This window comes from Aythya fuligula, chromosome Z, assembly GCF_009819795.1.
Source record: "Aythya fuligula isolate bAytFul2 chromosome Z, bAytFul2.pri, whole genome shotgun sequence".
Taxonomy (NCBI): domain Eukaryota; kingdom Metazoa; phylum Chordata; class Aves; order Anseriformes; family Anatidae; genus Aythya; species Aythya fuligula.
The window spans coordinates 15,722,722-15,747,214 of NC_045593.1; the positions used below are offsets into that span (position 1 = coordinate 15,722,722).

Here is a 24,493-nt window from a genome sequence, read left to right on the forward strand (position 1 = left end):
CAAACAGCATGCAAAGTGACCCATCTTTCAGCCCAGCATGAAGTGACTAAGCAAAGTGAGATTCTCATATTAATCATTTTTAACTCACAATTGATTTGTCAATAGTGGCAAATATCGTGCATACTTTTCATGATGTGTGAAACTAACTGCTTAGTCACATGCATGAACTCAAATGCAGTCTTTCTTTGCAGAACTAGTGTTTAAAAAGTTGGCTTAACTTCTCCCCTGAAGTTTAATTGCCCTGTTTTTCTGACTTCATGGGCTTGCCATTATGAAGAAAAAAAAAATAAAAAGAAAATATCTTTTCAAAGGGTTTTTCATCAGACCAATAAATGAAAAGCACCATAGCACAGTGCACCACTAACTTGAAAATGCTAGTGTAGTTGAAATCATCCCTAAACCCCCCAGACTCACCTCTGTGATACACAGAAGAGCAGTTAAAAGTGGGCAGACAAGCTGCAAAAAGTGATTGTTACAAAACAAAAGCTGCTTCATTCGTTTCCTCATCTCATTCCATCCTCACTAATTTGTATTAGTCTCCTGTGAGATTCAAGACAAATAGGAAAGATAGTTAAAAGGTTTAAAGCAAACAGGATCTTGTTTTTCTTAATCAATAGAGGAGAGTTAAAACCATTTTCTCCTTACTGCAATGCAAGTCTACAGCTCTTACAAATGTTCATGTGCACATAGAACACCAACTTCTCCACTGTTTTGAATCAACATCCCAAAACAGAGCTTTAAATAGTTTTTTAAATAGTTTTGCTGGAAAAATAGGAAAAGCCTATTTTGCAAAACTTGATCTGAATTGTTTAAAATATACAACTCCTAATTCAAACATTTTTATACAGGATGACTTACAATATTTCTTTCTTACATCTACATCTAAGATTAACTGTCCCCAAAAGCTCACAGGATGTTTCAGGAGTTGGACTTGATGGATCCTTAGGGGTCCCTCCCAACTTGGGATATTCTGTGATTCTATCATCTAGATACATCTAGAGTCAGACTGCTACTTTTGATAGAAAGACACTAAACAAGAAATGTAAAAGTAAACATAAAAGGCAGAGCCCCTTGAAGACACTTAACTTACTATCATGCATGGGTGAATCCTTGTTCTGTGGTCATACTATCGAGATTTTCCATTTTCAGCAATCTGTTTTCTACAAGATACTTGTGAAGTAACGAAGAAAACTGACCTACATTTGAATTAAAAATTTTGTAAGAAAATTATGCACAACTTAAAGTCAGATACTTCACACAGACATTCTCTATCTGAAAATTATTTAATTTATACTTCTATTGTTTCTGGATTTTCATCCAGTGCTAATATAAATATTATGACTAGTATTGTCATTTTATGGATGTTGTGTGTCCGATCTATATTGAAAGATAATCTTCTCTGTATCTGTATACTTTAAAGAAAAAAGGAGTGTTAGAGGTAGGAAAATGAGAAGATGAATGGACCAAAACCTCTTTTAAAAAAAAAAGGCAAAAGAATGAAAATATACCAAAGGAAACAAAGCTAGTTAAATTTTATTTTCCAAAAACTCCAACCTAAACGAATGTTTTAACATCCAGAAAACAGTCAGTGCTCACTGTATTAGCAGACACACAAGTTATTTAACCAAACGTAGTACAGTGAAATATTAACAGAATTATTTACATGCATATTTACAACATGTTCTTTACAGTAGCTACTTTTTGGGATTTTTTTTTTTATTTTTTATTTTTATTTTTTTATTTTGCAAGGGGGTTCTACTTAGTCTAACCAGTAACAGATAACAGGAAACAGTACAACTGAGTTTGGCAACACCAACAGCAATGGAATATCCTAGGGACACTAACGTGATTATATTGGGTCAAAGAAGAGTAGTTGGCTTCAGAATGTTAACATATTTGAAATATACGAATGTATTCAAACTACAAAATTAGGACAAATTATACAAAATAATTAGAATGGAAAAAGTTACAAGGGTTTCCAGAAGGTTAGACATGTTAGATACATTCAAAAATATATTGAGCACTGCACATACTTTTGAGGAGCATGGGTTAAACTATAACTATATTCAGGTAATCTTGAAGAACACAGCAAATTATTTAAAGGATCATTTTTGCATGTAGAAGTTGAAAATAAGCTTATCTGAACCACATGTCTTGAAAGCACCTGACTTTCAAAATACTGCTTGCTTTTTCACAATATCAACATATCACATGTTTATTCCAGGAAAAAATGTCCAGACCTCACCCCAATGGGTTTGGGGAGAGGAAGAAGAGAAAGAAAGAAGCCACAAAATAACCCACACGATACAAAACCTTAACAAACCAATTCTCATGATCTACAGAACAGGTAAGCCATATTTGGACCATACTCTCCTTAGCAGAAAAAAAAAAGATAGCTTGTATATGGCAAAAAGGATGAATAACTCCTAATGTATACTAGAACCAGCAAGCAAGCAATTAAAGTTAGATCACGTTATTCTTCCCCCTTCTCCCAAAAAGGGAAATATGGGACAGATCCCCTTTAGTTAAACTTTAATTTCCATTATGACACTTTTTAAATCAATTTTTATTGCAGCCAAAACATTGTTCATATACCTGTACATAAAATAAACTATGATATATACACAACATTTTAAGATACAGGACATAAGTTTACAATTTTTGGCAGATTCTGTTTAACAAAATGGAAATTGTGTATCTTTAGTACTTGGAGAAACTCAACTTCCTTATTTTGGTACAAATGTTACAAGTTTTATATCCCCATGTATTCTAACCATGCCTAAACTGCTTTAATAAACTAAGATTTATGTTTAACATCTCACTCTTTTCTCTCATGTTCCGATTCTAGACAGAATTTTTCATATGCTTCTTCAATTTCTGGATCCATCTCATCATCAATGTCATCAAAATACCTACAAAAAAACACAAAAATAAGATTAAGTACATACTTTATGCAACAGTAAATAGGTGAGATATTGATGTAGATGAGAAATATAAAGCAGACCTTCAAAAATAGTAGCTAACTATTTACTAGAAGGGATTGAAGAGGGAAAACCAAAATCAGGGCTACAAAAACAACCCAAGAATGCAAAGCACAGGCATATACAAATCACAATAATGTTTGTCACCATTTTAGACAGTCTAATGCTCTCCAGCAGTTAAGAGTTTTTTAGATTACAGAAAAAACAACAATGCAATGCAAAACAACTTATTTCCAAAACTTAATGATGTTTTTGCACTGTTTTTTTTTTTTTTTTTTTTTTTTTTTTTTTTTTTTTTTTTTCCCCCCCCCAGAAAGCTTGATTAACATAATTTTTGGTTAGTTCATCCTAGTTCAAATACAGAATCAACTGTCTTGGTCACACATGAGTCAAAAAAATACATTATCCTACCTGTTGATACTCAGAAGAAGGCAACCTTAATTCATTCCCCTTTTGGATCTGCATTATATTACCTCCTATTATATGGCAGTCTTTCTTTTTTTTTTTTTTTAATAAAAAGAAGATCTCTTACATTTGGACCAGAGAAAAGGCTTGATCCTGCTAACAATAATCAGTACTGCACAGAGGGGAGGCTACCAAAGAGTTTCAAAATAAAGCTGAGATGTGATGGGGATCACATAACAGCTTTGCTCCTTCCCACAGCTAAGTAACTTGCACATCATTTTTTTCCCTGTAGGTCCAACTGGTGTCTTCACCACTATAAATGAGGACAATGCACCACTATAAATGAGGACAATGGAGTTGTAGCTAGAACACGATAGGGTATGTAATTCTAAACACCCTTATAAAGAAAGAAATAGACCCTCAGTAAGTGTGCCTTTGTTTCAGGTGCCCAAATTATTTTCTGTGCCTGTGTTCCTAACAAGGGAATTAGCATGATTTATCTGCACTGTGGCCGTAATTGTTTCACACAAAACTGCAGTAAGTGCCAAAAAGAAATGTATAATTAAGGAAATTATTTTTTCTTGAGCATTGTGCATTAAATAAGCAGTTAAGATATTTATTTGTTCCTCCTTACTTGTAGGACTGTAGACTTGCAAAGGGACTCGACACAGAACCCTTTTCCCTGATGACAGCCACAAGAAATAGCTGACAGAGGATCAGAACGTATTTGGCTAAGCTTTTCTTAAGCTTTAAACAAAGGTTCCATAGTCACTTTGCAGGAAGGCTAACTCTGTCTTCCACGGGCCACTCTTCAAATACTCTTTTTTCTTTTTTTAAAATGCTGTCTTTCCATTTTGCACTTAACTTGGTCTTCTAAGCACAGCAGTTCAAATGGGTATTTTTTCCTCAATATGAGCCTGTTCATTCCTCATGACATCTCTAATTTACCTTCCACAGCTTCTGCAACTAGCCTCAGCTAGCTGCCATCTTAGTCTTTTAATTTATTAACAAAAATATTGATCCAGGCCAGTCCTGTTAGCACACACAACAACACCGAAAATACTTTTAGGTATCAAATCCTAATGTGAAAGTCCTGCTTTAAGCAGATAGATAAAAAACTCAGAGCAATTTACTTTAGACCACATTCCTCCTACTGGTTTAAATTTTAAATTCTTATAAGCCAGTGTTAGAAAATCAGACCGTATTCCTATCTACTGCTTCTCCCTTTGCTATTAGGTTGCTTTTCTTGTTCTACAAAAAATACTGAACAGCCATTTCATGGGGGAATGCTATTTATCCTAAGTAGAAAAATTTAGCAGCTTCCCCTTTGAAAATTTTGTGGTCACCTTTAGGTAGGATATATAGTCATCAGTGAACTGAATACAGGTTGCCTCATTTTCTGATACTTGAAGCTCTTGCTGTGTTCTGCTTGCAATATTCTTCTCTACATTAAAAAAAGTTTGTACCTGTGTGGAAATGCTGAAGTTTCGTTACCAATTGAATAAAAGTTTGTTACAAACTTGTGTGATAACAATGTACACCTTAACAAACATTTAACTTCTATTGTAGGGCTAAACAAAAATTGTATTATTATGGTTTCATTTTTGTCAAGATTGGATTCTTAAGTTTGCAGAAAAAATAACTAGTATCTAAAAGAAAACATACAGATAGTCAGCTCCTGGCAAATCTGTTCCGTTTTCTTCATTATCTGGGCAGAAATCTTCTCTTTCAAGCAGCTCTTGATATTTTTCTTGGTAATCTGGCATAGTAAAAATGAGACTGAGTAGCATATATAATAGGGATAGTCCTCTAAATTAACATTGATCTATACAATCTGAAAGTAGCCTACGTAATGAAGCCATAAAAGGCAGAAAACATAATACAGAAAAACCTAGTACTACAGTGTTTTTTCAGGACATCAACCAACCTTTAAGAATAAGAAAGATACCCATGATCCCACAGAACTGCAAAGGTAGTCACAGATACCTTCATCTGAAACATCATGCCGTGTTGTGCCCAGATGATAGAAACCAAACAAAGAAACAAACCCTTCTGCTTGTTACTAAGGAGCATGGTTTAGTGATGCTACTTGGTAGGCCAGGTTGACTATTGGACTTGATTTGGAAGCTTTTTTCCAGCCTAATTACGATTCTACATTTCCAACAACTGACAAAGGACCACTTGAAGTTTTATTGGCTTGTGGAGAGACTAGGTGCTGAGGACTATGGCACAAATTCTTCTATATGAACTGTATGAACTCAAATACATATCCTCCATTTCAAACACTTACATTCTTTAACCCTGAGTAAGGCATGCATTGCACACTTGAAAGTCAGAAATTCATATGTTATTTTGCCTTTTAAATTCTATGAGTTTCAGATATCTTACAAACAACTTAAGGTATACTTCAGAAGGGCATAAACTTAATTATATTTTTTTAGAGAAGACATATATTAAGCCTATGATGTACCTGGATCAGCAGCAGTGAAAGGAATGCCATCGGAAGTGTAAAATGTTGGCTCATTCTAAGAATAAAAGTTATACAGTAAATTGTATGCATTCAGAGAAGCATCTTTTTGTAGTTTTTTTCTAGTTTTCAGCAATATGAAATATACTACAGATGCGTTATCAGCAAAATATGTTTTCAGCAATATTAATGTATATGGATCAAGTTAAATTAACATTAAAGAACCAAAGTGTCAGTACTTTCTTACCATAAAATAGTTCGGGTCATTTTCAGGGGTGGCTTCTGTATGTGAAGAAGTTCCAAGAACTCTTCCCCAGTTACTTGATCGCAGTTCTACTAGTTTCAAAAGCATACGTTTCACATCTCTAAAATAAAGGGAAGCAATACAGAAGTTAGAATGTTTTCCTGCTAAGCAATAAAATGGCTTCTCTTATCCTACAAATTCTAGACAGTTACATCACAGAAGAAGCCCCAAAAGGAATAAAACACTTGGTCCAGTCTGCAGGTAATTTTGAGTTACAGTCTTTTTTTCTGCAAGTCTAGATGCTCCATGGGTCAATTATGAAACACTCACTCTCCATTTCCTCCATGTTGATGTAGGTTGTCCATATGAAATATAAAACAGCTCTAGTTTTTATCAAGATACCAAGTCTGCAGCACAACTTGAGGAACAAATCCTTTTCTTATAAAAGGATAGTAGTGGGGAATTTTTCAAACATCTAATTTATAGATATTCAAACATCTAATTTATAGTCCTGACTTTACCTCTCTGAATCACACTGAATTTCTGTAGTCAACAGGCAAACTAATCTCTCCAATACATTAAATATCATCTTCTATTTTTCCCTGAAATAAGAGAAATTGTTTTCTTCTTCTAAGGAAGTCCATGGAGAAGAGTTCTCATTGAGAAAGGTAAAAAAAAAAAAAAAAAAAAAAAAAAATCAGTTTTCCTTTACTGTTTGCAACCAGTAGTAAGACCCTACCAGAACAGCATGTTTTTCAGCAAAAAAAAAATCTATTTCACCCCTACAATTACAGCAATTTAACTACCATATTTAAGATATATTTAAGTATGATTTAAAAGTATAAACTAGGAGATATCACAACTATTATATTTACACTTGCTCTGAGAGCCTAAACCACTTACTGGAGATTAAGACCAAAAGGTCATTAATCACCTCTGTTAAGGCAAAAAAACAAAACCAAAACAAAATAAACAAACACCTGTAGTTGAAAAAAAAATTGTTTATTAGATGCAAAGTGATACTTACATCACTTTCTGTGAATGTAAGTTTTTTAGGCCGGTAAATGTGTGTTTTGGACATGTTCAGTATTCTTTATTTTTTTTTAAACTATTCTACATGTCGAACAAATTTATCTTCTCACCTGCTACAGTTTGCATCCAACACAACATTTTCAATTCGTTGGATCACTTCATTCATGTCATTCTTTCCTTTTTCTTTCCAGGCATCTTCTAAAACTGAGCCTGTTAACTAAAGACAACGGATGAGCACTCATCTTTTTTTTTTTATTTAAAGCAAATCATAGAAAAAATTAACAAGTTGTTACAGAAACTCTTATGTTGACAATTTGTAACATGCAAGATTGTCCAACTATATGAAGGTTGAACCTGCCAATCTCCTAAATCTTGTCACTAAATAGAATAAAATTGACCTTGTCAAATAGTCTATTTAAGACTATGTACAGTAAGGTACCTCTAGCAATTTCTGGTCTACTCAGTGTAAGTATCACTGAATCCAAAATGCTTGGGATGGCATTTTATTCCCTTATATGATGAGATGCAACAGAAAATCAAGTATCTTAGCTCTTATTTCATATTTCCAGATTTCTCGAAGGGTCCTGCCTTGATCCTAGATAACTAGATAATAGTATCAAGAAGGTTTAATATAAAAAAAAAAAAAAACAAACACCACATTGCAGAGCAAACAGGTAAAAAGCTCTGGTATCCACCAGAGCTTTTCCAGGGAAGAGATGGAGTGGTGGTTTAAAACCCTGAAGGTATTTAAGAGACATGCAAACGTGACAATTAGCAACATGGTTTAGTGGTAGACTTTGTGTCTACTGCTTAGGGTTGCATTCATGGTTGGATGTGGTGGTCTTAAGGGCCTTTTCCAACCTAAATGGTTCTATATGAAGAAGAAAATATATCAGGAAAAATATATTACTGCAGTAGTGACACACAGAACATAAGGATCAGCTGCAGGAGTGAATGTGCTCAGTGAATACAGCTTCATACTTGCTATGAAGCCACCAGCTTAAACATTCAAAATTTGTTTCAATGTTTTCAACATTCAAACATTTGTTTTAAGGAAGATATAAAAGCTCTCTTCCCTATTCACTGTATTAAAAGAAGCCACAAGAACTTAAGAGAAGAATTTAAGAGAAGAGTCTGAAAAACCATAGAGTGGGAGGACAGGGAAGGAACAAGGAAAAAAAAAAAAACAAACCAGCAACAAAAATACTGAAACAAAATTCTGGAAAAGGAGCATATACTTTGACCTTCATTCCTAAAATAAACTGTGTTTTCCCAAGTATGAATATTACTAGGGCTTGTGAAAGCAAGCTTCTCCCTGTATAGTTTTTTTTTTTTTTTTTTTTAAGGAAAAGTAAAAGCAATGACAAAAGAAACTTGTTTTCATTATGAAAGAGAAATACCTATTTATACTGTGGTAATGATGCAAATGATACAGTAGGAAGTGGGACAGAACCTTTTGCTGCAAAGAACTTTTGAAAATGATAGACCCTAACTTCTCAGCATCTTTCAAAACAGAAAATATACCCCAATGCTCACAATTCATTTGAGTTGGTTACTGTTTTTTCCTACAACACAAGTTGGAAAAGGAGAGCTGAAAGGATTACTTGCTCCTTTGCCTTTGCTTCAGTTCCACTGCTATTGTATATGGCCTCACACTTTACTTCTACAGTAGTACTTTACTTTTTTGTTTGTTCAAGTTTGCAATGAAAAAAGTAATTGTGTTACTAATAATGTAGTGCATAAAATCCTACAAACGTTTTCTCTGTTGCAGCTTTGTCTCCCCTACCATTACCAAAAGGAAGATGGTACATCCATCATCTCAAAAAGAAATATAATGCTCTATGCATACATTTCCTTATCTATTATGGCATTTTAAAGTATTATTTTTCAGTTATCCACTTTCTCTTCCCAACCTTCAAGCATTTTTTTTAGATAACCAAAATTCTTATCGTTCTGACAAGAAATACTTCCAGAAGACACGTCACCTGCACTTTGTGTTTACAGAAGCGCATCCCACTGACTTTATGCACTGCTCGTTTCTCTTTTGAGGCACTTGGTTAAAGCATTCCCAGTGCATGGAAGAATATGATAACAGGGACATTCAAGAATGACAGCTGCTTAACTCCAATAATGTTCGTGCTGACCAAGAAAGGAAACTACCCTCTCTCTTTTTACCTTACCAATTCTGAATTTCTAATTACCCACAATTAGAAACCTCTCTTTATCATGTTATTTAAGAACAGCTAATAACGACACACTATAGCATTGACCTATAAAAGGAACTGTGCGATGGGGCTACCTCTCTTAGCCTGGATCTCATATTTGCAACCTAGAAATCCACTGTGGTATGTGGCAGAAAGAAATAGGCTTTCATGAGATTAGCCCCCCACTTCCTGCAGTCTTTTTTTTTTTTTTTGTTATACCCCCCCCCATTTCACCAGCAGGAATCATTATGACATGACTACATGTGATGCACTGTTTTTAGTTATCCCAGATGAAGAAAAAGCAAAATAACTTACTATTTGTGTTTGAACTACACCATGATTGACATATAATTACATAAATAAGTAGTACCAGATTCTCCCCCTCAACTACAGAACTTGATTATTTTTTTCTTCTTTCAGAACAACTGCCTCACCTTCAGCAGTTTCACTGCACATATCAAATTATTGTCCACAGGATTGGAGAAAAGTGCATTTAGTAATTCTCGAAGGCCTTCTTGAAGAATTTCTGCTCGTGTTACCTGACCCTTTGTTCCTTTAATCTGCAAAACATCAAAAAACAAAAAATCATAGAATCAGATCAAAAAACAGTTAAAAGATTCAAGTTTCAGAAATTGCCACATTTTCTCTTTTAAATACTTTATGATTTAGTTGGTGATTAACATAGTTGAACTCTTCAGATGGAAGACCATATCAAGTACTGCAACTATTTTAGAACACAGACTGAGTAACATTCTTAGAAATCTGACAAAATTGTAACAATGCACTTCTAGCATTGTGTTTCTTTGTCAATAAATTGCTAAGAATGGCCGCAAAATGCCTGGCAAATAACCCGAATTGTTTTTTCCCTCTATTACATTAGGCACTCTCTACAGCTGTTGAGTGGTGTGCTTCTAAAAGGCATATATACTTTATAATTACAGAAAATAGATTATAAATAGAGGATATACTTCACAAAACCAGGCAAGCTCCTCTCCTTCCATGCCCTTTAGAAAGCTTCCTTTTAATTTCAGTAAGTGAAAAGTGTATTTCAAGGCCCACTTACGTATAAACATGAAAGAGTTGGAGAATTATTTTATTTCCTCATGACATATTTTTTTATAGTGTCCAAACAGATTACAATATTTAAATAATCCAGTCAAAAAAAAAAATTATTCAGAAGCTGCTGAATTTGTTGAACTCACAGGTATGATTTTTTTTTGATATACAAAAAATGTGTACACATACATCATAGATACAAAAACCTGATCTTAATACAAGATTACATGCTTCATGCATGAGCCAAAGACTCAATTTTAAGAAGAAATCCCATTAAAGGTCTCAATTTTTAATTGCTCATCTTAAAGATTCCCACACCTTCCTCAAGTATTTTACAATAGCTCTGGTTAGTGGCTAAATATTGAATTACATGGCTTATTGATTTTGATCTGCTTCTGCAAGTTGTAACATTTCTTACATTGGTTAAGTGAAGTAATCCAATGGTTTTGCAAGCCAAAAGAAAATACTAAAAACATCATTCCAGTTTTTCCAACAGAGAAAATATGTGACCAGACACAAATTTTGGAAAAGGTGGTTTACGGTTGGTTCATTTAGGGAATTCTTATAATTTTTTAAGAGTATCTTTTTACATTTCTCTTTTAATGATCTTGTCTACTTTTGCTTATTTGTTTCTTTGATGCACAACTATAATTAAAATTTTCCTCAAGGTCTTTGACTTATTCACCTCTACATTAAAAAAGCAATGCCTCAAATGATACTCCATTTCAGCATTTAGTTAAACACAACAAAAAATTAACAAAGAACCATTTGACACACAACTTTCTTCTTACCTCTAGGTTAAGATAAAGTTCAGCTAAGAACAGCACAAAGGCATGAAATTGTTTTCGAGTATCTTCATCTCCTTTTGCGGCTTCATCTCTGTTTTCAAACTCTGTTCGACACCTGAAAAATTGAAACAAAATTGTATTGTTATCATCTGTTGACATCCCAACACATACAACGTGCTACTTATTTAGTAGAATGCTAAGAACTTATGAATTGTGTTAAAATCGTTAAATGCTGAATTCTGGGAAGTATGATTTGTGAAGGACATGAGAGGGCTTTACAAGACTGTGGATGCAATAGGTGAATAGGTATGATTACAAGATTGTGTTTTCAAACACTGAGATATCCGAGATGTAAAAATACACATAGTATAACATGGGTGCAATAAGCTTAACAAAGGCAGCTAAATGTTAACAGAAATAAAGTCATAAATGATATTTTCCTGTTTCAAGGTGCTTCCCACATTGCCACAGATGCCTTTACACTTATGTGATAAATTCTTTATCCAGCAATTTTAAGCAACAGCTGTGCATTATTTAGTTACAAACCAACATTTAAAAAAAATTGAACACATTTAATAATATAGTTTAAGATAACAGGATAGTTATGTAGTATTTTCAGTCTTCAACAATGGTGTCAAAAATATGCAGGTTTGCATATCAGTTCAAAAACAAAAGGAGAACAAGACAATCTCCCATTTATTCTCAATGCTTACGCAACAGATTAATAAGTATCTAGGAAACTGAAAAATATAAGGAGTTGAAATACCAAATTTTAAGTAAAGATGTGGGCTTAGAAAGAAAGAGTGGTTTTCAGTGGTTGGCCTTTTTATCCACACCCCAATTCCATCCATATTAGCAGCAAAACAATAAACTACGTTAATATTACAGCTTCAGGGTGCTAGAACATTATCTATTGGATTAGCTTCAAAATCAGGAATCAGGTAATCCAATATTAGCAGGGATTTCCTTCATGCTGTTTTTCAGGTAAGAAGTGTAGATAACACGACAAGATAAAAAGTGATAATTTGTAGTGTTGTTTGGAGGTAGAAAAGGCCCATCTGCTTTGGAACAAGTTAAAAAATAAGTATTTTCAGCTTCTCTGTAGAGTATTGTTCCTGATTAACAAATTCATTTGGAATATCTTTTCAACTTATGATTTTTTCCTAAACATATATGGACTAAGTGAAACTTTAAAAGTAAATCTGAAGCTTATAAAGCCAGAAGTCCTTAAAGGTAAAAGGATAATTTGTAAAGACTCCTGAGGTAAAACTGTACTACTCCTTCAAATGTAATGCAGTAAGATTTAAAAGGAAATATATCTATTTAAAAACACTGTATTTTTTATCATCTATGAAGCCTTAATCATTAAACTGCAAGACCTCAAAATTCTAAAATCTGTGGAAGTTTATCCTCCTGCATTTTATGTATCTATTTCACATGTGTAAAGTCACTTAGCTGATCTAATGAACTTCCCTCTGGATCTCCAGCCAGAAAAGTAATTAAAGAAAAAAAAAAAAAACACAGAATAATTAAGTCTAGCATGAGTCAAAGGACAAGGACATATGTACATTTAGGATACTTTTGAAGTTGACTAGCTTTGAAATGTACCTTGTAATTTGGTATCAGCCTAACATACTGAGTTCAGAAGAGACTACAGAACCTGAACTGAGCATTATTTTCATATTAAAAAAATAAATACATGTATGTATTCCATATGCAGTACGTACCTGAGGATTTAATAACCCTAAATATAAACTTCTATTCTAAATATGTACTTCCTCTATGCTATGTAATTTAAGAGTTATACACAAAAGAGGAAGACAGGAAACCTCAGAAAGTAATACGTTTAAAGTGACATGCAGATACTGACCTTTGAAGTAATAACTGTCGGAAGTTCCCACTTTGTGGACTAATCGTTAGATGGTGAGATAGGTAATTACACAACCGTGCTCCCATGTAGGAAAAATTTGGGACAGATGTTGCCTTCCGAAATAAAAGTGAAAATAATAAATTATTTGTACAAGTAATGATTAGGTTATCGGGAAATGTATTAAAAAGCATTTTAGAAAATGGTGTTTAACAATGGTTGACTAGATCACTGAGGAGTAGAAGATTAATAACTACTGTTTTTCATGTTAACTTTCATATCTCATGAACACTTTGCTACATGCATTTCGGCACACAGAAGTGTATTACTGTGATAATGTGGCTTTAAGAAAACAACTGCCATTACACCACGTGTCCTCAACTCTACTTCTCCATTGCAGCTTATACCAAAGAGTGTCTGAAAATCACTTACAAGTTGTTTATATTTATACGGAAGTCAATTAAGGGCATTAAGATGCTTTTTCAAGGACACACTCTCTCTCAAAGAGCAGTAAGTGATTAAAATAAAATAAACAAAAAACCCATGTTCATTCAGTTTGAGCGCTATCTATACTAGAATCTATGCTTGGCAGTAGTGGATACCCAGAGAAAGAATTCAAAAACATGACAAGGAAAAATAAATACTTAAAAGGATTAGGAAGAATGGGGGAAGTAGATGGTTACTCTTTACAGACAGCTTGAGATACCTGGCACCCAAAAAAAGGGAAGACTGCACAGGCTTTTTTTTCTTTCACTTTAGCATTTTTCCTTCACAAGTATAGCATCTGTAAATCTGCACAACTAGGTTAAATTAATATCACTAAGGCAGATGCTTAAAAACACACTGTGGCTACTGCAATTAAAGTTTTATGATAGGCTACGAGTAAGAAACACAAATACGTGAGCAGAAGCTTAAGACAGAAAAATAATAAAGCAGACTTGACTGACACTCAAACGCTATCACCTCCTAAAAAAACTAAAATCTTATGTTTTGGATACTAGGACAGCTTTTTTTTTTATTTTTTATTTTTTTTTAATATTGAGCTGAGTTTCACTTTCCACATAAACTGTTGAATTTCAGATTGTTTACACTTAGTGCTTCTCAGTTAAGGAAGGTACAGCCAACCCCAACACTGGACCTGTTTTAAACAGGGAGAGAGAGGAAGAGGTAACATTAAAGATTTGCATTAAATGTTGAGTCAATTTATTTAATGCATACAAAAATTTGTAAGTGGGATAAATTCCTGTTTTTTCTTTCAGTAAAGTTATACTGAATGCTGTAGTCTTTTATCACTACCCTCCATGTATCCAAATATAGGGAAAATGATGCTGCCAGACACAGTACAGGTTTGGCAGCTGTATGATAATAAGAAACTGAAGACTCTACAGTCCTGTATGATAACCAACCAGTCATGCTGCTTCTACATACCCCAGATTATTTCCACAATAAGAAAAAAGAAAGTTCAGCAAGTACCTGCACTTAAAAGGTGAATAAAAGAGCTGTTCACATCCTTCAAGGAAGAGTTTGAAAGCAACCAACCCAGGAAAGTGAGAGACATCCAGCGTAATAAATAGCAAGTGCAAGTGTGACTTTGTTCTGTGCAGCAAGCCCAAAAGACAGAAACAGCAGCTCATTTGCTTAGCAACACAGATTAAGCTGTTCTTTCCAGTGGCTCCCCCAATTAGTACAGAGTTCAGTTTAAGGTCTCTGTCCTCATTTCCCTGGCCATCAATGGGACTGGACCCAGTTACCATCAGACCAGCAATGAAGAACAAAGCCTGTCAGTGAAGAAACATTTCCTGAAGGGAGATGTGTACAATAGGTATCTAGCTATGTTTTTTAAATGTCAAGGAATAAAAGCCATCTAAGCATTATTCCTTTTTGTAGGAAAAAAACAAAAACATGGAACTCGGACATGGCTTAAGAGTCATCTTTCTATCTGTACTACAAAAATACAGCAATTCAAGTGTAACTCTTTAAATTAAGTGACACAGTTTCAATCCTACTATATGACCTGGGAGATTCAAATACAGAGCAAAGGCAACTGAGATAACTGGTGAAACTTGTCAATGAGGCAAGCTTCCCACAACTGAGCTACCATTTCAATCTGTCCAGCATAATCTTTTGCTATATGTTTCAGTCTAAAGAGAAAGACAATTCACACCATTATGCTACAAATGTTATGTTACATATATGCTATAAATGCTATATTACATGTATATTATGCTACAAAATGCTATATAGATACAATTATATAACAACTAATAATACCATGCCTATTCTTGGACACTAGGTAACAAGAGTTATGCTATCCATGGTATAAGACAGAATACATAGGCTACCTGCTGATAGATGAGCTCAACAAGTTCTTGCAAAGCTTCATCAGTAGTAACCCAGCCATTCAGTGTTTCAGCAAACTGTTCTATTTCAGTTTCAAAACAACCTGGCTGCTCAGTGAGTTGGTTTAGGAAGTCTTGTACATATTCTGCCAAAGTCAGATAGCCTTCATATCCATCTTCATAGGAAGAATCCTACAGCAGTGAAGAAGCATACCAACATTTAAGAACCTAAGATGAAGTTGTTATGCTTACCAGCTCCAGAAGTAACCATACAGCTCTTAGATAGGAATAACTCCTGATGTTTTGCATGCATGCTTCACAGTGGTCTTTAGTACATGGTTCACAAAGACGTTTTTAGAGAGCATAAACTTCAGTGCATCAAAAAGCTGCTGTAGTCCTGTCAACTTAAGAACTAAGTCACAAACTTTTATAGAGATTAGGGTCTCCCAGACAATTATATAGATATTTTTAAAAATAAGAATTAAACAGTTTGTCAAAGTGAGTGTAAGATTAACTAACAAACTCACGAGTAAGTACATGTATACCTGTTATGAATAGAACTATTCAACTAAGATTAAAAACACTTCATATGCACACACACGGGGCTGTAGATAAACAAATCGTAGAAGGAAAAAAATTGAAATAGGAAACAAAATGTTTTGCACTTACAGAAAGTGCTAAAGTGCTCCAAAATATGCAGGAGGGAAAGAAATTACAGAAATATAACAAATAGAATATAGCATTCCCATGCACAAAATTAAGTCAGGAAAACTGATCTTCTGAAGTTATCAAAGCATATCTTCTAGCAATGGATGAAAGATTACATGACATGAAATAAAATTATTTCAGTGGTATTGCATTGATTCGCAGATATTGAGGTTGAAGTGCAGACAGTAAACATACCTGTTCCCTAAAGAAAGAGGAGGGCTAACACAATAGCACTTTATCAGTGTTTATGCTCCCAGTGATGGAAGAAAAGACTGATAATTTTGCCCATTCAAAAGTGAATGCATGTAACACTAAAGTTCAGTACTGTTCTAGGATGATTACAGTGCAAGTACATGAGAGGAATAGCATAGGAAGCAACATACTTTGTGACATAACTAGCAATAACACACACAAATAATTCACTTTGTCACACTACCCAAGGGATTGTGAGCATCTCATATGACATTTCAGATGTCCAAGCAGGAGCCTGATTCAGGACATGAGGGTAACAGTCAGAATATCAGTGTTCTCAACTGCTTGCTATTTAACAAGAAAAGAATTTAAAATATATACACTATAATGAAACTTTGAGGTAAAGCAATAAGACTTCCTTTCTTTAGTGGACTTACATATATTATGTTTATCATTCTATTCTCTTTCTCCCCACCCCCCTTAGTGAGCAGATGCCCTTTACTTTCTGGCTTCAAAATGCCACAGTAGAGGAGAGACTGAGAAGCAACATGGACCTGCAAAAAATCAAAGCCCTGTACATGCACTATGGAGAAATACAGACACATATTGCTAAAAATCAAGTACTGACATTAATTTCAGGACCTGTGAGGAACGTGTGGGGAAAGTGCATAATTTTCAAAATTATTCAGAGACCCCATGTCATAAGGGCATGCAACTTAAACTAATGAGGCACATGTGAAAATAACAGAAGAGAAACTAGAAAGTTTCTCATCACATTCTTGTGATGTTTTACTCAGTAGAGTATTTGACCAATGGATGACACTGAAGACAATGTTACTTAAAATTGCACACCAGAAACAGTATAAAAATATGTTTTTAAGGAAAGGGTGGCTAGTTGTTACTATACATGAGGATAAAGCCTTGAACAACTTGACACAAGTTTGCTTTGCTTTAAGCTGGCAATTGGTCTAGATGAACTTGGGAGAACCTTTCCAACCTTGGGTATTTTACGACTCTAGCCATTTGGTGCTTAAGGAACCAGGGAGTAAAAGCTAATAGGCCTCTTTATAATTTGCTAGTATTCTGTTCCTCTAAAAGAAATCAAACAGCCCAGAAAAAAGTACTGTACAAAGTAAAACTATTTTGTTCCACATGAACATGACATTATTGTCTAATTAGTGCAGCTTAGTCACCTACAAAAACTACCTACTCTGCAAACAAGCTGTTTTGAAATTCTGCAGCCAGGTTGCAGGAATAGTAATTGCTGTAGCTGGAAAAAGCATCTGCTTGTTCTGACATCCACCAGGTTGGTAATACACTCTTGTTCAGCAGAGAAAGTATCTTCTCATCCTCACTGTAAAGAATGTAGTCTCAGAAAAGAATGTCCTTGTTTTGGAAAGGGTAAATTGGTGTCCCTGTATTCATGTTCCTTCTCGCATTCTGAATTTAAGATGTTAAACTCAACACCACATTCATCTACTTATATTAAATACACAATTCCAAAGACAGCCCAAGTTTCAGTAACTATGCTGGGAACAGAATAAACTGAAGGAAAAACAAGTAATTAAAATGTTAATGTATGTTGTATACTGCTAAATTAATAATGTTCCATACTTTAAAAACTAGATTTAGTTCAGTAACTTCTAAAAATAAGTCACTTATATTTCTCATCGTCAGATTTTAAGATTTAACAGAGAATACAGCACCATGTACTGTACCAACTAATGGAAAACAAAGCAAATTCCTCCTGGTTATTTTTAAACAGTAGTTAGCGAACAAAAGGCTATAAGTTTACACATTCATTACAAATTTATGATTCAAAGCCATGAAAGTCAACTAGAAATTTTCCATTAATTTCAATGATTTCTCAGTCAGGCCAACACTGCCTAATCCCTCTCTTTTATGTTTGATAGCTATAGGACTAGACCCTGGATTACGCACAACAAAAAAGAAAGAGACGCTAACTTGAAAGTTGTTGGTTTGTCTCTTTTCTACTAAGAGTCAGTTCATGAATTTAAAGCCGTAAGAATGGACAGGCTAAATAAGTAGTACCATCTGGTTTACATAAAAGTAAAAATCAGAAAGTATATAGAAAAGATTCATGAGCTGCTCTCAGGCTGTTTCAGCTACTGTGCCAAATAACACTGACTTATACCTGAGAAGTACTCAAAATGTTTCCACTTAGGAACTTAGTTACCAATAAGTTATCATTGATTTGATTTCTCTTCAGACTTCTTAGGAACAAGCTTTTCCTCCTTCAGATTATATATTCTCATCAAGTTTACAATGATGTTGAAAAACTAAGTACAAAGAATGCTGTATGTATGAGGCTGCATATTTTAGTTAATGTATGAGGTTAAGTGACACTCTTAGGCTTGGCTAAATGAATAAACCAGCCACTGAGGCTGCTTACCCTCTAACTGGAAATCTTTTGAAGTAGAAGAATAAGGGTAAAAAAAAAAAAAAAAAAAAAAAAAAGCTTCCAACCAAGGGAACACAAATTTTACTACTAGAACTATGACATGTGGACGTTATGCCCTTCTGATGGATGGAAGGATGTATTGTTGTCATATACCCTGTCCAAAGAACAAGTCTGACATTTCCTACTGGCAATCCAAATCTGAATCCAGTCACCAATTCTACTGCAGACGTCCAGATCTTCCTATGCTACTGACAGCTGTATACAGAGAATTCCACAGGAATTCTACATTCTACAGGAAATTCTTCAGAATTCTTCAGAATTTCCTGAAATTTCTAACAGGTCTTGGAGCATCTTGAATAGCAATTGACAGTTTTGAGTATGACCTAACTGGAGATGAACTGAATATTATATAGACACATATAGTAATTACAATAATGCACTATCACACAAGGAATTAATGAATTATTTTTTAAATAATACATGTTTGATAAATAGCAAAAGCACTGTGTATTTTGTAAGAAAAATGTGAGCTTTTGCATTTAAAAACTCCAGGGAACATTACAAGTGAAAGCTAAGAAATACAAAGTTGAAGAAACAGAAGTTTCTTGTAACTTGTTTTTATTCCAATTTAAAACTGGTGGTCAAAAACATCACTATTCCATGCCTAGTATACACTGATTAAATTAAGGTCCCTGCAATATACCAAATACATCCAAATAAAAGCCTAAGTTTTGCTGGCACTTTGGAGTTATTTTTATTAATAGCTGAGTCACACATATTTATAATATATTCTTACAACATAGCAACGAGGAGCTCCCACATGCTTGTGTGTTTTTGCAAAGCACCTGAAAAGCAACATTCATTGCTGGTCTCTGGAGCCTGTGATTACACACATGCAAATGTATACCATTCTAGATGGCATTTTTTAATCTTGAAACTGAAAACCAGTATTTACAGAGAACATGTAATGTACTGGGGCAAAGTAATAATTATTCATTTAACACGAAGCATGTTCATGTTTTTTTTTTTTTTTTTTTTTTTTTTTTTTACAGTTGTATATGGGCATGGACTTGTATTATCCAGGACAGTAATTTTATTCAGCGGGCTGGCAAAGCTGTTAACATCAGATAATATGATTTTGCTGGCAAGGAGGAAAAAAAAATTTTTAAAAAAATCAAACACTATACTTAAGATTCAAATCAATTATTTTTGTGTTAGTTACTCAAAATCTAGTTGTTTCAGTGTAATTGTTTATTATCATTTGATTCTATTTGTAGAAGTGGAAGCATATTTGTAAAAGCTTAAGTTAAAGCTCTTCTTCCCACACGTACTTCAAAATCCTGAGAAATCAGCACAAAAACGCAGCTAAGCCTTTACTTAAAATACATTGTAGATGTAAATGCAACAGAGTCAGTCTCCGAGAAGATTGCTTATTCAGATGTTGGTGAAGTCAACGCTTGGAGTAATCAACAAGGAATGTGGTTATCTGTAGTGAGCAAAACTTCCCACACTAAAGGCTCTCAGAGTCACCATAATATTCACCCCACTGTCAATTAATATTCCAGCTTTATGTCTAAAGGTTATTATCTGAATCTTTTGAATTTCTTAGATAATATCTCGAGAAAAAAAAATGTTAAATTGAAAATAAGTAAATTAAAATACACTAAGAAGAAAAGATAAATACTTACCACAAAGTTCTGAGTGAAGTTCATGTTGTATCCTGACGGATAAAACTCAGGTGCTTTAACCGACAGCTTTGATACTACCACAGGAGCCACAGCCACCTGAGGTTTAGCCATTTCTGGTCCAGAATCAGGAACTGAAGCTTTATCTTGTGATTCAAATGGAATTCTTGTTTGTTGCAGGTGTTCTGAAAAGTGTTTATTAACAGCCTTTCTTAGACATTGTTTAGTTGGTATGCATTCTCACAGAGCACACAAAGAATACGTATTTTTTCAACATTAATCACAGTATATAATTTCAAACATACCTTGTATTGTTATTTAGACGCCATTTTAGTTGATTATCTTAAACATGAATAGTTTTGGCTTTTGGAAACTCTAGATGCCTTTCCACATTATAGAAAGTGAACAAATGTTCATGTGGAAGTGATGGAAGAGAGAAAGAGAAGAGAAAGAGGAACAGAGGAGGAGAGGAGAGAGAGAGAAGAAAGAGAGACCGCCCCCCAACACATTTTTTAAGTGAGCTAACCCGAGCAGTAAATCAATGGTTTCCTTGCTTGTTTTTGTTGAGGGTTTTTCATAATTTTAAATGCAAAAGCAAGACTTTAAAGGTCAATAAATAGCAGGCACCACTAATTTTAATACACTCCCCAAAGACACCTAGCTATTGTCCATCTAGTGCGTAATTTGCCAAAAAAAAAAAATAATCAATGAAACCGTGTTTTTAAACCACGTTTTGCACATTTTCTAAAGATAGATTACAGCCTTTACAGATTAGCTCGTTTGTTTATCGAAAAGGGACCCCGACACGTACCCGAAAAAAAAAAAAATATATATATATATATGTATATATATAAAAAAAGGCGGCCGACAAACAGGGCTCTGCGCTACCGCAGGCTTGTATTTACGCGCTGGCAACCCTCTAGGCCGGAGCCAGGGGATCTCCAGCACGGGGAGGGCTGGGCCCAGCCGCGGCCGGATTACCACACGGACAAAACGCACCGGGAGGGAGGGAGAAGGGGAAGCCGCAGGCACACACACGACCACCGCCCCCGGAGCCCAGGGGGGCAGCGGCCGGGCGGGGTGGGGGTAGGGGTGCAGAGGGGGGCCCACCTGCCTTACCTGCGCCACCGCTGCCCGGCGCTGCCGTCTTGGGAGGCCGCAGGCCCTCCTGCTGCGGGGGGCCGCCCGCTTTGGTCGGCAGCGCCTCGGCCGCCTCCGAGCCGGGGGAGCCGTCGCCCCCCGGGCAGGCCGCGCCGCCGCCGCCGCCGTCCGCCGCGCCTCCGCGGCCCCGATCCCGGCCGGCGCCGGGAGTGCGGTCGAAGTGCTCCGCCATGCTGGGGCCGGGGCGGCTCCGAGCGGTCGCGGGAGGGAGGCCGGGAGGCAGCGAGGCCGGGAGGGAGGCAGGGAAGGAGGGAGGGAGGAGGAGGAGGAGGCGGCCGGGTCCCGCCTGGCCGCGGCCCCAGCCTCCACTTTCAGTTTGAGCCCCGCTCGCAGCGCCCCCTGCCGGCCGCCCGCCCGCCCGTCGCCATGGCAACGCCGCCGCGGCCTCGCCCCGCCTCGGCCCGGCCCCGCAGCGCCGCCCGCTGCCTCAGGTGCGGTGCGGTGCCGGCCCCCACTCCCCCCCCCCAAAAAAAAAAAAAAAAAAGGGGGCACAAACTGCGGGCTGAACCGCGGTGTAAGTGTAATCCCACGGCTAAGCCTCCCACGAGACAATGCTACTGCAGTTTTTTTTAACACCAACCGTGTTAAAACATACGTTATCAGTGATAACGTATTTTCAAGTGATAATGTATTTTCACGCACGATCTATACACGAGATTTCTCATTAAATGCTCGCATACAACTTCTAAAGCCCTCCACTAACATAAACCTACTATAGGAGACTGCCCATTTTGCTAATCACCTCAAAATGATTCAACTCACACCTCCATTCGCAACTCAATTCGCCGTTTTTTGTTCTGCCCTGGCAGAGTCCTGCTCTCCTTGCTTTGCGAAACCCAGAGCCCAACCTGCTTCCACACTCAGCTGAGTTCCACCTCAGCTGACCGTGCCGGTGATATTTGCGGTTTGTCTCCCAGAACAGCCTGGCCTGTGCCGACCTTTCCACCTGTTATTTCCAAAGCCCAAGCCAAACGCTTGTGTGTTGTTGGCTCAAACTCCGCTGATGACTCATGAGAGGAGGAAAAATAGGCAGGCGTGTATGAAACGCTGTATGAAATTGGAACAGTGCTGTCCGGTATTTTTTTTTTTTTGAAAATATGACTATTGTAATAATAAGCAGGAAAAACATTTACAAAGTTTTACATTTTACTATTCTAAAATTACTAATAAAGGCTACAGAATACAAAATTTAGTGCAGATTTTTTATATTCCTGTGGCATGTAATGGACTGACTCTTAGTAAGACAAAGTTGGCCAGATTATAAAGGTGACACAGTTAGAATTAATTGGGCTCATGGGAAAACTGTTCCTATGCAGCTACTGCTGAAAGTGAAGACTGGTAAACTAAATAATCTAAACTACACAACTGAAATGAGAGGAAATATAGGAGACTAATGAGTTTTCAGAAAAGTAAAAGACTTCACTTGTGTAAGCAATTATTAAAACTAAATTTGAGCTGTATTATCAAAACTTGGAAGATCACAATGTAGCTGCTAAAATAACAAAATCAATATATATATATATATATATATATTATATTATTTCAGTCCTGGTTTTAAAGTCTATATTGTGACATCTGGTTGCATTTATAAACCTTATTTTACCATGAGGAGAATGAAAAGCTTACATCAACACGAAAAAAGAAGCAGAGATTCTCAATCATTGGTTAAGGATGCAGAAGCTCTAAGAAAATCATCAGGATATCCTGTGACCACTTTTTGAGACACTAATCTTTCAAAAAAGCACATCTCTTTTTCAGTGTATATACCTATAATGAATTAAATGCCTCAGGTTATCATTATTATGCCAGACAATTTCATCTTTGGTCATAAATGTGAGTTCTTTCTAATTTGCAAACCCTCCATGTTATTTTAATATAGTGATTGTTTGGCAACTACTTACGGTGTAGAGTGGAATGTGATCCCAGATCCATCTTGTTACTACAGATGCACAACTGAAGTTTGCACGAGAATAGTTGTGTTTGACTGGGAGACTAATTTCTCCTTCCTAATGTAGACATCAAAAAAAAAAAAAAGTATTTTCAGGTGGTTAAGTCCAAAAATCACAATCCCCAAATATTACCTGCAGTAGTCAACCCCTTTAGACAATGCCTAAAGTTCTCCTTACAACATTCTGGCCTGAGTAACTGAAGTCGCGTTGATTACTTCAGCTATTGAGAACAATCTGAAAATCTGGCATATCTAAATTAGCAAGGTATATCCTACTGGATTAAAACTTTCAACAAGTGCAGCTATGGCTGCTTATAAATATCCATCAGAGGAGTTACCTGCTTTGTCCTAAGCACATTACCTAACAGCCTGAAACTTAATTCAGAAGCAATCCTGCACAGACCTGCAGTACTTGGTGCTGGGAAACCACAAAATGCAACTTCATCACTATTCAGAACGCATTTTTTTTTTTTTAGGGGTGACAACATGTTTCTACCTGGGGAGAAGAAGGGAGGAGGGACTGCTGCTGTGTTTTAAAACTAAATGTGCTCTAATAATTAGAAATATAGTGTTTGCTTTATATTAATATTGATGCATTTAACTAATATTAATATATTTAATATTAAATATATTAAACCAATACTAATATATTTAACTAAGATTAATATAATTTGTATTAATGTATTTGTTTTATGTCGATACGTTTATAAGTTACATCGATACATTTATAATTTACATCGATACATTTATAACTTACATTAATATATTTAATTTACATTTAATATATTTATATTACTGAGGTATGCTGCTGCCCCCGGTTTCCGAGCCCCAAACACCGAGGACCCGGCAGCCCGTGGGCAGAGCTCCGAGCCGAATCCTCCTCACAAACGCCTTTAAAAGCGGCTGTCTCCCGAACAACCAGCGCTCGGCATCCTCCTCTCCACCCCGGGAGCCTCACGCTCTCCTTGCCTCGCTTCACTTCCAGCCGTAATTC

General features: G+C 35.9%; 1 protein-coding gene across 2 annotated transcripts; it reads right to left on the reverse strand.

Annotated features, from left to right (window-relative positions):
- Nucleotides 1-1,505: 1,505 nt before the first annotated feature.
- On the reverse strand, nt 1,506-23,557 carry PAIP1 (poly(A) binding protein interacting protein 1). 2 transcript variants are annotated; one of them, XM_032205311.1, is made up of 11 exons: nt 23,453-23,557; nt 20,394-20,575; nt 15,387-15,575; nt 13,048-13,160; nt 11,181-11,292; nt 9,768-9,893; nt 7,240-7,346; nt 6,101-6,218; nt 5,857-5,911; nt 5,052-5,145; nt 1,506-2,912 (listed from the first exon to the last, which is right to left on the reverse strand). In XM_032205311.1, exons 1-11 carry the CDS (start codon nt 23,481-23,483, stop codon nt 2,819-2,821), a joined length of 1,221 nt encoding a protein of 406 aa, XP_032061202.1. In that variant the 5' UTR covers nt 23,484-23,557; the 3' UTR covers nt 1,506-2,818. The 2 variants fall into 2 exon arrangements, with proteins under 2 accessions (XP_032061202.1, XP_032061201.1); XM_032205310.1 differs by lacking the exon at nt 23,453-23,557 and adding an exon at nt 21,510-21,735.
- Nucleotides 23,558-24,493: the final 936 nt, after the last annotated feature.

What these genes read in the sequence shown, in the direction of transcription:
- PAIP1 (XM_032205310.1), bottom strand. Translation starts at nt 21,723, where the DNA reads ATGGCGGAGCACTTCGACCGCACTCCCGGCGCCGGCCGGGATCGGGGC. An exon ending in ACTTCACTCAGAACTTTGTG is followed by an intron (nt 15,576 to 20,393) that starts GTAAGTATTTAT and finishes TCACTGCTGTAG; the next exon opens with GATTCTTCCTATGAAGATGG. An exon ending in TTGAGCTCATCTATCAGCAG is followed by an intron (nt 13,161 to 15,386) that starts GTAGCCTATGTA and finishes TTATTTCGGAAG; the next exon opens with GCAACATCTGTCCCAAATTT.